The 12,580-nt window shown below is 31.1% G+C and overlaps 1 protein-coding gene across 3 annotated transcripts; it reads right to left on the reverse strand.

Moving 5' to 3' along the window:
- Nucleotides 1-771: 771 nt before the first annotated feature.
- On the reverse strand, nucleotides 772-12,084 carry LOC408438 (insulin receptor substrate 1-B). Of its 3 annotated transcripts, XM_006565041.3 has the most exons (10): nucleotides 9,857-12,084; nucleotides 8,950-9,095; nucleotides 8,559-8,844; nucleotides 8,069-8,164; nucleotides 7,025-7,327; nucleotides 5,842-6,251; nucleotides 4,742-5,157; nucleotides 4,230-4,644; nucleotides 3,814-4,054; nucleotides 772-3,679 (listed from the first exon to the last, which is right to left on the reverse strand). In XM_006565041.3, the coding sequence occupies exons 1-10, from the start codon at nucleotides 10,239-10,241 to the stop codon at nucleotides 2,718-2,720; spliced, it is 3,660 nt and encodes a 1,219-aa protein (XP_006565104.1). In that variant the 5' UTR covers nucleotides 10,242-12,084; the 3' UTR covers nucleotides 772-2,717. The 3 variants fall into 3 exon arrangements, with proteins under 3 accessions (XP_006565104.1, XP_006565105.1, XP_006565106.1); XM_006565042.3 differs by lacking the exon at nucleotides 7,025-7,327 and having other exon boundaries at nucleotides 9,857-12,079; XM_006565043.3 differs by lacking the exons at nucleotides 7,025-7,327; nucleotides 8,069-8,164 and having other exon boundaries at nucleotides 9,857-12,075.
- Between the last annotated feature and the right edge of the window lie 496 nt (nucleotides 12,085-12,580).

Genomic DNA, 12,580 nt, shown 5'->3' on the forward strand with positions numbered 1-12,580 from the left:
TTCTAAATAGATAATATTCTTAAATTAATTCAATATTAAAATAAATATTTGACGTATCAGTAAAATAATTTAATTATCATTATTAGATATTATATTTAAATTTTATATATACATTTAAGCCAACATTACTTTCTTTAATTTATACATTTCTTTTTTTTAATGTACATCTACACATAAAGGAATCAATCGATATTCCCCAATTTTAGCACTAGCTAATGTAATTTTTTTTTTAAATTATAAAAAAAAAAAAAAAAGAATGATTGTAAAGCTATTAAATTTGGTTGATGAATTTCTTTTTTTTTTTTTAAATCGTTATATTAAAACGTTAAAAACAAATGAGTATAAAAAGAAAAATCATAGATGAATCACATTACGTGTGATCATGGATTTCATTTTGCATACTTTGCCTATGAATTCTTATTTAATCATCAAAAAAAACTCAACTTTAGATTAAATATTAAAACTCATGACATCAAATAAATAAAACAAGTATATTAAAATGTTATTAAAAAATAGATAGCCTATCGTGATAACTATAATTAATTAAAATTATTATTTCCTCTCATCATAAGATTATAATATTATAAATCATTCACGAATAGATAATTGATCAATAAAAATCGATTCTTTTGAAGGAAAAAAAAAAAAAAACTTAATGATCAAAAAATAAATACTGTCTTTTAATACAAAAAAAAAAAAAAAGAAAAAAAAAATTTAAAAAGAAAAGAAAAAGTAACAATCTAATGATCGTAAAACAATAAAATTCTCAAGTTTTATAATTTGCAAAAGAGTCTATATTTACATGTTAATTCTTAAATCAAACAGAACTCCTTTTACCAGGAAACTAAAAAGTTATTATAACGCGATCTATTTCAACTGGACGGACATCTTGTTAATCTGCAACAAAAAATGATTTCGCGTATGCTTCGATTTTTTTCTTTTTTAAAATAAAAACTTACTTCAACTAGTGTCAGTCAAATAATAATCTTAAATCGAACAATGTACATGTTACAACAACATTATTATACAATAATACAATCAACATGTCATTTTTTTTATCTCTTCAGAGAAGCATTCCAAGTAATTATTTTATATACGTGTATATATGTATATGTATATATACGTATATATATACATACATATATATATATATATATATACACACATACATATATATGTAAGAATCGCATAATGAAGAACAGCAATATCCACTGCTTTAACCATTAATAATATACGTATTATATAACGTAATATATATATATATATATTATATTATAATATAATATATATATCTTCATAATATGTATATATACACGATATGATATAATTTATATCCAAACTATTCTTAAAGTGCGAGGAGAAGTGTCTCTGTTAAAATCGAATTCATGAAATCGGTAGTATTAAGAAACATTTTTCTTTTCTACTTTTTTTTTCCTTTTTTTTTCTTTTTTTTTTTTTTTTTTTTTTTTTTAGCAACAACGTCCCGTCAAGACTGGTCTTTAATTTATTTTTACATAACCAATCATTTCCTTTCCACCATCTTGTACCATCTTTTACAGAAATTACCCTGTAAATGCGTATGTGTATGTGTGTATTTGGATGAACATGAACAGAGATACGTACGGGCGCGAGCACGTACACTTTTTATTCAAATGTACAATAAATGTGTGTGAAAATATGACGTGAAAACAGTATTTCGATAATTTCATACGTAAAAGCGTGAATCGTAATGTAATACGTATATGTTCATTGTAAATAGTGTACACCTGCCTGAAATAAAAATTTTTTTTAAAATTTAACATCGATCCAACATTGGCCAGAAACGCTCTCGTCTCTCGTCTGCTGAGAAATAGAAATATTTGTTCACTTACATATTTTTTTTAGTAGTATAACGTTATTAAAGGTCTGTCCAATTAAATTTACAAAAATTAACATGATTAATAACATTAAATCGATCGCTGTAATATCTATAAATAGATTTAAAATTACCGGTAAATATTATTATACTTTTTTAAATTTAAAATATATCTTATATATATATATATATTTTTATACATAAGATAAGATACTTTTTACAAAACAAATTTTGCTCGTAGAGCAAATAGAATGGATAAAATTTTTGCTTAATAATATCAATGTTACTCGTCGAAAAAACATTTCGTATAAAAAAAGAAAGAAAGAAAAAAAAAAGAAACAAAACGTTTTAAAAATCGGAGAATATTGGAGAAAACAACAACATGCAAATATATTTCGTCTCCGAGTCGAAAGATCGATTAAATTTATAACAATATTTCCCATAATCGTTACCATGCTCAATAAAAAAACAATATCAGATACGAAGTCACCAAAATTATAATTGGTAATCTCTCACTTTTTTGGGGACCGTATACAATAGATAAAATGATCTCATTTTTAAAAATTGAGAACAAGAAAAAAAAAAAATTAATTATTTTAACAACCAATACTCTAATCTAATTAATCTTTTCGTTTAGCTCGACCAATGTTAGAACGATCGATTGTTCTATTGATACTTGTCAATGTAATCAAAAAAAGAAAGTCAGCATTTCATGACATGTGACGCACACGCATATTACATTGATGCCATCATATACATATATATATATGTGTGTGTATAATATATACATATATATATATGTGTATGATATATACATATATATGTATATATATATAATATATACATATATATGTATAATTGTTTAGTTTTGCTTAAGTTTAGCGAAATCGATTTTAGCGTAATTGAAGCCTTCTTGGGATGCTGGCGACATAGGTGCCGCATTACCAACTTCAGGAAGATCTAGACTAGCATAGTGCAAAATTTCCGCAGCAGCTTGCACTTTATCAAAATTCTCTTTTTCTAATGGACTTGGCATCGCGGTAGGTGTAGGTGTTGGTGTTTCATCTGGCAATTTAGGGGACGATGGTTGTTTTTCAATAGTTGGCTTAAAGCCGGATAACGTGGGGCTGGTGTTCGGGGACGCAGTGATCAAACGTGGCTTCGATACGTTTAAATCAGAAAACTTTTTTGTTACATTGTTCAATGTATTATCTTGCGAGGTCAACGAGTTGTTTGATATTATGCGATTAACTTGATTATCCTTCCCTGTAGGACTAGATGCTCTATCTTTAATCATTACTTTCGACAAAGTACTACTATTTGCATCTGTTACAGAAATAGAATTGATCGTGCTAACTCTACCATTCGTAGCATCTGCAATAGTACGATCGTTATTATGTTTAAGGTTCATATTCAGTTCTGATGGTTTCAGTTCATCGGTATTCTTTTGATGCGTAAATGATTTCTCGGGCGATTGAGGACTGTTCAAGGAGAAAGGGAAAATAGTCGCCGAGGAACCTGTCGGAGTTGCTCGGGGAGGAGATGCGGGTGTGCTCGCTAAACTTTCCGATTCCGGACTTCCGTTTAAAGGTAAGAAACTAGGCGTTTTTATAGGTTTGTTTCCCGCTTGGATCGCAATTGGCTGCGAACGTGACTTCTCTTTACGACTACCGGTTCGCGTTGCCATTGGTTTACGATTGTTTCGATTGCTCATGTTCATATTTATGTAATCTTGTTCTAAACTTGTTCTCGGCTTGAAATTCATATCAACATAGTCGGCAGGTGGACGCCGTGGAAGATCGACCGGTGCTGTTCTCGTGGCTCCTAAAACACATCATATAAATATTAATGAATATATAAATAAATACTTTCAAGAGATATTAAATTGCATAATTTAGTATCGAAAAGTAGTTAATAATTAATTAATACATTTTAAAATTCAAAAACAAATCTTTTACCTGGCGGTCCATTTGATTGCACACTTTCTTCTTGCATAGGCGATGAAATTAACTTAGGGCTACTACCGGATTGTGACCAATCCTCCATTATACCATCCATTCTCATGTATGGTCCTTCTGCTTCTTCCACCGGCTTCAATGTAGTAATTACGGGTTTATGTATGGAAGCAGAGGACGATACATGAATGTGACTATGATTTTGATTGGCAGTGATTGTATTATTATTGTTATTACGATTAATCTGAAAAAAAAACGTAATGGAGCACTCAAAAATTAATATAAAATAAATAATTATGTTAAAAAATTAATTCGAAAAGCGAATTAATTTTACAGCAAAATCAATTTAAAATCAAAAATATATAGATTATGTACATGCAGTATTACATAGTGAAGAAAGAAATTAATTTCAAAAATACCTTATTTATGCGGCTCATATCCACGTATGGGGCAGTGGTCGACGAGGGTGGTTGTCCAGGAGACATATCAACATAGGAACTGGTGTCAGTGGCAGTAGAGAACGAATGTGACTGAGATTGCGGTTGTGAATAAGATGAAGGGGGTGAATTAAAGGTTGTAGAAATACTGGGTTTCGTAAAGTCCAATTCCATTAGATCCTCCATTCTTTCAGAAGTTATAGAACAACCGGAATTATGACCCCAAGAACTCGATAATAACGGTGCAGAGTTCGATTTATTGGAACTCGAGTTTTCACAACCAACTGGTAATGGTGCAGTAACTACATTCACTAATTTCCCGAGTTCAGGTTTTTTGGATCTGCTACCTACAGAGAATGCTCGTACTCTACTAACGTCTTGCTGAGTAATATCCAATCTGTTCAAAATCAAATAAAGGTACAATTATTCTATATTCATATGAGAAATTTTCTTTCGATGCTACAAACAAATAGAATTAATATAAAGTTTTATACCTATTCTTACGATGACTTTTTATAGGTTCTGGTCGAGAACCAATGGAATAGGCTCTTGCTGGTCTCGCTTGCAAATCGTCTCCAGGTGGAAGAAAACTTGTTACTTTATCTAGATGATACTCGGAAAAGCGTAAATCTGTGCTAGGTGTACCAGAAGTGACGGAACAACTACTGCCACCATGCGACAGATCATCGGGAAAATGACCATTGTGATTATGCGAAGGATCCATGTCAACGTATCCATTATTTCCAACGGGTGCCATAGGTACATAACCTTCTGGTAAAGTGTTTGACTCCTCTACAAGTGAAGATCCTCGTGAATGCGAGTGTCCTGTTCCTGAACTCATTGGCATGTAAGCTCCACTTGGGCCAGGACTCGATCCACAAGGACTACACATTTCTAAATAGGAACTTTGCTGTAAATACAAGTAAAATTGTGCGCGTTATTATTTTGTCACTATCTTTACTAAATGATGCAATCATTAAATGATAAAATTTCACAATAATGATGCAATATAATCTTCAATGTTTTAACATGTTGTCACATATTTACTTAACAATAAACTCTTATTGTTAGTTCTTAGATTTTCTTTTAAATTAAATATTTTTATTTTTGATGGAATATTTCATAAAAATACATTTTATAATTTCAAATTATATCATAAAGAAGTAAAATAAACATATAATAACTGAAAATAAGAGTTTGATAAAAAATTTTAGTTTATTGAACATATATTTTCATTTTAAAAATTTAATTTTTGTTAAAACAAAATAAATTTTCAAGAAAATCTATGAAATAACGAAATCTTGTTAAACTGTGCCAAGAATGACTAAAAATATAAATTGTAATGCTAAGAATAGTTAATCATCACTTAAAAATGACTCATAATTGTGAGTAAGCTTATATGTAAGTATATATATATATATATATATATATATATGAGACTATGAAGAAGATTTTAATATATTAAATACGTTATTTTTAATTAAAACAATATAGTTTCAATAAGTATTTCAATAAAAAAAATCAAGTTTTATATAAATTTTTAAAACTACCTTATTTTATATTTTTAAAGTCTATCAACTTTATTTGGACTCACCTGGGAAGGAGAATGAGATTTAAAATTTGGTGAATATTTATGATGCGAATGTGATGTGGACCACGGAGCATAATCGTCGCCATTTTCCTCCAGAATAACAGGTTCGTCAGGCGTCAAAGAATGTCCATATCTTGAAACAGTACCCTCTTCCAACACATTTTCACCACCATCATCCATTGAAAGAGAGGATCCTGCAGAATCCGTGGAACACGCACCGGAAGCAGGACTAATAGGCATCGAAGAGATTGGCGGTGAATAGGAAACGCCTTTCACGTACATAGAATGCGGTCTCATCACATGAGAAACAAAATGAGAACTCCTAGGATGGCTTATTATCGATGTTGGATGACTTTCGCTGGTAGTACGACCCCTCGATGGCAAGCTGTCACATCTGTCACGCCCATTTGCACCTAGAAATGTATTTAATAAGATTTATCGTCAAGAATTATTTAATTTAACAAACAAAATTCGAAAAGCAGCCATCCTCCCAGCATAGCAGCAGGTTAGTTCATTTCAAATGATTCCATAGATCTGTATAATATTTACGCATATTAAAATATATAGTTTGTTATTCATTTAAAACATGTATTTTAAACCAAGCAATAAACAATGATTAAAAAGATATTTCCAAATATGGGAATAGTAAGACGAAATATATATATACCACATATATATGTATATTATCAACACGCAAGATATAAATATATATATATATATTGCGAAAAAGAAAAAAGTAGTCAAGGAAAAATATTTTGCATATGAAGAAGGGTAAAGGGAAATCTGGTAAAAAAAAAAAAAAGAAAACATGACATCATTAGAAATTGAATATTGTATAAAATATGTATAAAATATTCCATTGACTGTTTTGCCACAACGAGAGGAACGAAAAAGGAAGCTTTTCTTCATTATGAAATATCGTGCAATTGATCGCATGCGAATAGAAGCTTGCATATCCACGATAACGCGAAGATCTCGTGAAGAGATCGTAAATTATATAATGTGACGCAACAACAAGTAGTTTCGATTTCGAATATGTTCCAATTTGGATTCTCATAGAAGGGGATAAAGAGTTAAAGAGAGTAAAAGGGATAGAAAAAAACAGGAAACAGCGAGGCAAAGACACTGAAAGAGAAACAAATATCTCTTGCTGATTTATCGATTATGACGAAACAAAAATACATACAGCGTAAAACTGATCTTTTAGATGATTGCATTTGATTGATAATGGCAGCTAAGGGCAGCGACAAGGTTCTCTGATGGGATATTGTCGCGGTTGTGGTTGTGGTGGTCACGGTAGCGGTCATAGTGATGGTAATAGTAGTGGTAGTTGTTGTAGTTGTACTTGTTGTTGTAACATGAACGGATTGGGAATTATTGATGGAATGGGGTTGACTCGCTACCGAATGACGACGTCTAGCGGTAGTGGCACAGTTGGTATTAGTCGAGGCAATCCCAGCAGTCCCACCAGCCCCGGTACCAGCAACGACTGCAAACCACACAGCTCTCACTGTCGCACAATTATTTTTCTTTTTCCATTCTTATAAAAATTTAATCGACGTGCTAATATACGTTGATAATAATTGAGACTCGATTAAAAGAAATTTATTGGAGAAAATAATGATTTATATGTACGAGAGCATCATAAACGTGAAAAGTTATATAAAAGAATTATCATTAATCAATTTTTAGGAATTAAATGAATTTCTGTTTTTAAAGTATGCAATACATTTGTTTTTGTTCTACTCGGCCTCGTTAATATGTATGTCCGTTAACGTCATGTGAATGTTGAAACATATTGTGCAATACTAGGAACTCGCTTTCAAGCACGGCTGTCAATAAAACCTTATATTTTTCGTGGAAAAATTTTCAATTAATCATCAATAAATTAAATAAATTATAGAACTATTTTACAGAAATATTAAATACAATTTGCAATACAATACAAATCACGTTAAATTGAATTTTTTATCATATGTTATCAATGTTTTAATCAATTCAAATATTTTCAAATATTCATAGAAAATAATAAAATATCATTAAGAGTGAATTATGTATTTTTCATTTATACAATTCCTTTTTCAATCAAAAATCTTTGGACAGGCTGTGTATAACAAAACTTCTCTAACAATAAATTTGAATATGTTGAATTATAATTGTGTTTATCACCCTTTGATGCCCACATCTTATGAAAGAAAGAAGCATACAACTACAATGACAGAAAACAGACCCGTGATTGTATTGCAAGAAGAGGTACTCTGAGTCTGATTAGACTGCTCTTGATCTTGAACTGGGTCCACCTGCTCCTCGTGCGTCCTGTGTTCCTCTGTAATACCCGCAACCCATTTGTGTTATTCTAAAGCTGAGTTTTCAATTGTACAGTTCATGATTCAGCCAATATCAAGGCATATAATGTAGTGCAGTTATGGTCTGATGTAAAAAAAAAAAAAAAAAAAACAGAAAAAAAAAAAGAAAAGAAAAAGAAGACAACTTACACATAAAAACAAAAGGATTTATAGGATAATGTTTGTACAAAGGTATTTCTGTGTAAAATGTTTAGTATTCGAGATAAAATCAAAATATCATAAACACATCATCATATTTACATAAATGAAAAATATATTTTAGAGATCAGCTTTTGAGAAGATTATTATAAACCATAACTGATATTCTGTTAAATTATTTAAAGAAAAATATAATTTCTCAAAACTAAAACTTACCTAATGGTGAATTATAGAATCTTTGTCCAGTATATCGATGTGGTAATACAAAAATTGGCTTGCTAGCTTCAGTAGCAGAAGAACTACGCACTCTTTGACGTGGTCCCACATCATCTTTACTGCTACTAGAATTGCTCATAGAATTCATAATAGCAGCATGCATATTATGTGCAATATTGTTGTCTTCAGCTTCCATCCACAATTCACCACCACCAGTGACTGCTGAACGACCTACTTCCATATAGAAAATACGATCCATATATCCACATCTTCTGATGCAAATTAGCTATAAAACAAACATTTTTTGTTAGTTTCTGTTTTTTTAATAAAATAATAAAAATTTATTTTTATAAATCTTTTTTATAAATCTATATTTAGATAATGAGCTTACAGGAAATTCTATAGAATCTGAATTATCCTTTGCTCCAATTTTTACTAGGCTTAATGTTCTATCAGTTAAACATAGTCTATAGGGACCATGAATATTCTTTCGTTCACCTAATCCCTTTTTTTGCATTGTAACTTGCCATACGTGTTCTGAAATAAAATATTACATTAATTTCTCATTACAATTAATAATATGTGTAATAGTAAAGTAAGTATGTATAGTAGTAGTATAGTAATATTGTCAAATCAATAAATCAATAAAATAATTATGAATCTATATTTATTAAAAAAGAGCTATATTCACTTAATTTTACAATTCATTAAAAAATTGCATAATGTTTTATATATACATATATAATGTATCAAAATATTTGTAAACTCTATAAGAATTATTTATAAATTACTAAATTAATTATAAATTATTATTTATATAATATATATAATTTATTATCTATATAATATCTACAATCTTTATTAAATTTTTATTAAAAATCATTTTTTATTTTATATTTTGTAATTTCTTTCAATTAATATAAAATATAATTAATAAATTTAAAAAAATATTTAATAAGATATGTTCATAAAAAATTGTAATAAAATTATAACATTCGTAAAAATATTTCTTTTTTATTTATATATAAAAACAAATACATTTTTTATTTAAATCTTCGATTTTGTATCATAAAATTATAGATAATAAATAACAAATAATAACATTTGTAAAATAGTATAATAAAACAATTGGTTGAAAGATTAAGATATAAATTAAAACATTATTATTGTTATATCGTATATGATGTATCTATTATAAATGTCAATTATTAATTTTAAATTTAGAAATTTTTTTCATATATGAAACATTTCGTCTTCAATGCATTTTAATTCTAATTCAAACAATAATAGCGCATTACCAAATATAGGCCGAGGTTGCTCTCCATCAGCTACATCTCCGCTCTGAAGTAAAAGCATCGCTTTTAACCATTCATCCAGTTCTTTTTCACTCTCCAGAATTAAGCAAAAGCATTCATCTTTCGTATATAATGCAATAACATGTTTGTGTTTAGTATCTACGCGTCTATTAATATTAAAGCAACTGTCCAATAAAATGCTACGTTTCGGTGGTTGTCTGTTTTCAAATTTCTTTTTACTATCATAATATTCAAGACATGCTGGATATCCTGGTGCTTCGCCACGCAGTACAAAGTACTTTTTCTTTTGAGTCTTTAGTTTCTTCACGTGACCGCAGAGAACAACGGGACCTCCTGAAGGGGAGACTAAACCCCTGCTCGAAGACATCGTCCCAATGACGATCGAAAAGGCCGTTGTCGCGAAGAATTTTGCAATTCCTCTGATAAACGTTATATTGTACCATTTAAATGGTACACAAGTTATAGATAATCAATTTATAACACATATTTTACATTCAAACATGTTATGTCAATTCTTCATCGTAGTAGAATGCGCGTTCCCACCCACGTTGTTAAAGCAATTTAGTTCAAAGGACACACTTCCGTTAGAAATGATCTTTTCACTGGCATAGATATTTCAATAAATAGAATCGTATGGATATCACTATTTTCATTAACATGATAGAAATTTAACAAATCGTATTTAAATTGTTGGACAATTGTATTATTTTTTTGCGCAACGTGTCTGCTGTCCTGCTTTTATCATGGAAAGGTTGTCGTCGATATCATTGTACTTGAAGCACGCCAACGGTGGAAGCACGTGTCGGGGGTAAATAAGCAATAACACGCCACCACAGTGCATGTGCACTTAATATGTACTAAGAGCGTCGCATGAATCTGTCTTTTCGATGCAATTCAGACAAAAGTGTATTATTGACTAACCGTGTTTTCCAAGGTTAAAGAATTAGGAAACGGTTAATTCTGTCGATGAAAGTCAAGGATTCTTTGTATCAATTTCTTGATAAACACAAAAGCTATCTATTCAGCTTTTTATGATCGTAATTGTTAGTAGGTTCGAAGTTCCACCTGTCACGCGGTTTTGTCTAGTTTCCTTTGCCGCGACTCGCAACTCTGGCGATATCCTAGGGCGACGGATTACACGCAATCTGAGGTCAACAGTATTCGTCACCATTTACATATTTTGCATTTGTGAATATCTTCATTAAAGAATTATTCAAAAACTTTAAGGAATTTCTTTTTCGAGTTAGAATTATTTGTGCACCTGTTTATCGCGTCAAATAATGCAAAATTTATTGCGTGGTCCACAATGGTTGGCGCGTAACACACACAGACACATATAAAGAAATACTTGTATACACGATGATACAGAGAGCAGACACACGCGGGCGTTTTCACGTGTACAACACACACGCGAAAGAGTGCACGCGCGCGCACTCGTGGCCGTTCGCTCGTTTGCGAGTACGTTTAGAGGAAATATGTAGAGAGGTAGAGAAAAAGAGAGAGGGACAGGCGATGCACACGCAGGTGGGTGGTTGAACCCCTCTTATCACTAATAAGCACGATATAAAGGCGGTCTGCTTCGGGTAAATAGGCTATTGTCAAGGGCAGGACAATTTTTTTCATGCGCAATAGTAGGCACATCAAAACACGGCAGCATTCCAGGTCGATGCGAGAACACACTCCTCTTCCCACACCCCTTATACATATATCGAGCACTTTGCGAAAACACACAAATGGAATTCACGATGTGGTGAATAACACTGTAGCATTACGCATGATGTGTCCTAAACGCAGCTTTCAATTGGACATACGCGAAATCTGTTCACTACAATCACATCTGCTTGAGGTGAAAAATTCGGGTCTCCTTTCGTACCCACCATCCCTCTCTCCCCTTTCCGCCCGCGTGCGAGCGACAAATACCGCGTCACTGTGATCACAAACGTGTGGTTTAACTGTTTTCTTTGATAATTAACTTAAAGATCACACGCTTTCACGGTTTCTTTCGTACACGTCGACGTTCACAAACGACACGCACGTATCTTGAACTTTTTTCCGTCGCACGCCTAGACAGCTAAATAGGCGCTCATGTCCATCTTGTAAAGGTCATGTGTATGGTAAGCTCCGCAGTTGTAAACAAGATGTACGCAGGCGCTAACCGCTCGAATGGCAGCGACGGCGGCGACTCGATACGCGATACGCCACGACCGTAAATACACATACGTACGTACGTATTTACGTACACATGCGGTTGTCTCCTTTCAATGGCGTAACTATCGTATCAACTAAATACCGTATTGCGGTAAATTTTTCTGAAGATCGTTTTAATTGAATTATGTTCTTTTAACAAATATAAATTATCGATAGATTTATTACTATATCAACGAATATTTATCTATTTTTATTGTTTAATTTGTTTGTGAATTTTTAATTTGAAATAATTTGAAAAATTTTTTTTATGGTTATATATCTTTACGAAAAATTTATTATTTTATCTGTGATAATAAGGTTATATATATGAATCGAAGAATAAATAAAATAACAAGTATGATAAATAATAATATACGTAAAAAATACACGCGATATCATGACAATATTAGTTTTAAATTACGCCACTTTTGTTACGCCATTGCTTTCTTTAATATCTCACACTACATAGAACGTCATAATATAGAGACGTATGCTTACATGAACACGTATGCGTACTTT

This window comes from Apis mellifera, linkage group LG13, assembly GCF_003254395.2.
Source record: "Apis mellifera strain DH4 linkage group LG13, Amel_HAv3.1, whole genome shotgun sequence".
Classification (NCBI taxonomy): Eukaryota; Metazoa; Arthropoda; class Insecta; order Hymenoptera; family Apidae; genus Apis; species Apis mellifera.

Excerpts from the sequence above, each read along its gene's own strand:
- LOC408438 (XM_006565041.3), bottom strand. The coding sequence starts at position 10,241 with ATGTCTTCGAGCAGGGGTTTAGTCTCCCCTTCAGGAGGTCCCGTTGTT. Across the intron at positions 8,845-8,949 it reads CAGATTCTATAGAATTTCCT|CTAATTTGCATCAGAAGATG; the intron begins GTAAGCTCATTA and ends TTTGTTTTATAG. Across the intron at positions 7,328-8,068 it reads TTCTTGCAATACAATCACGG|TCGTTGCTGGTACCGGGGCT; the intron begins GTCTGTTTTCTG and ends TGTGGTTTGCAG.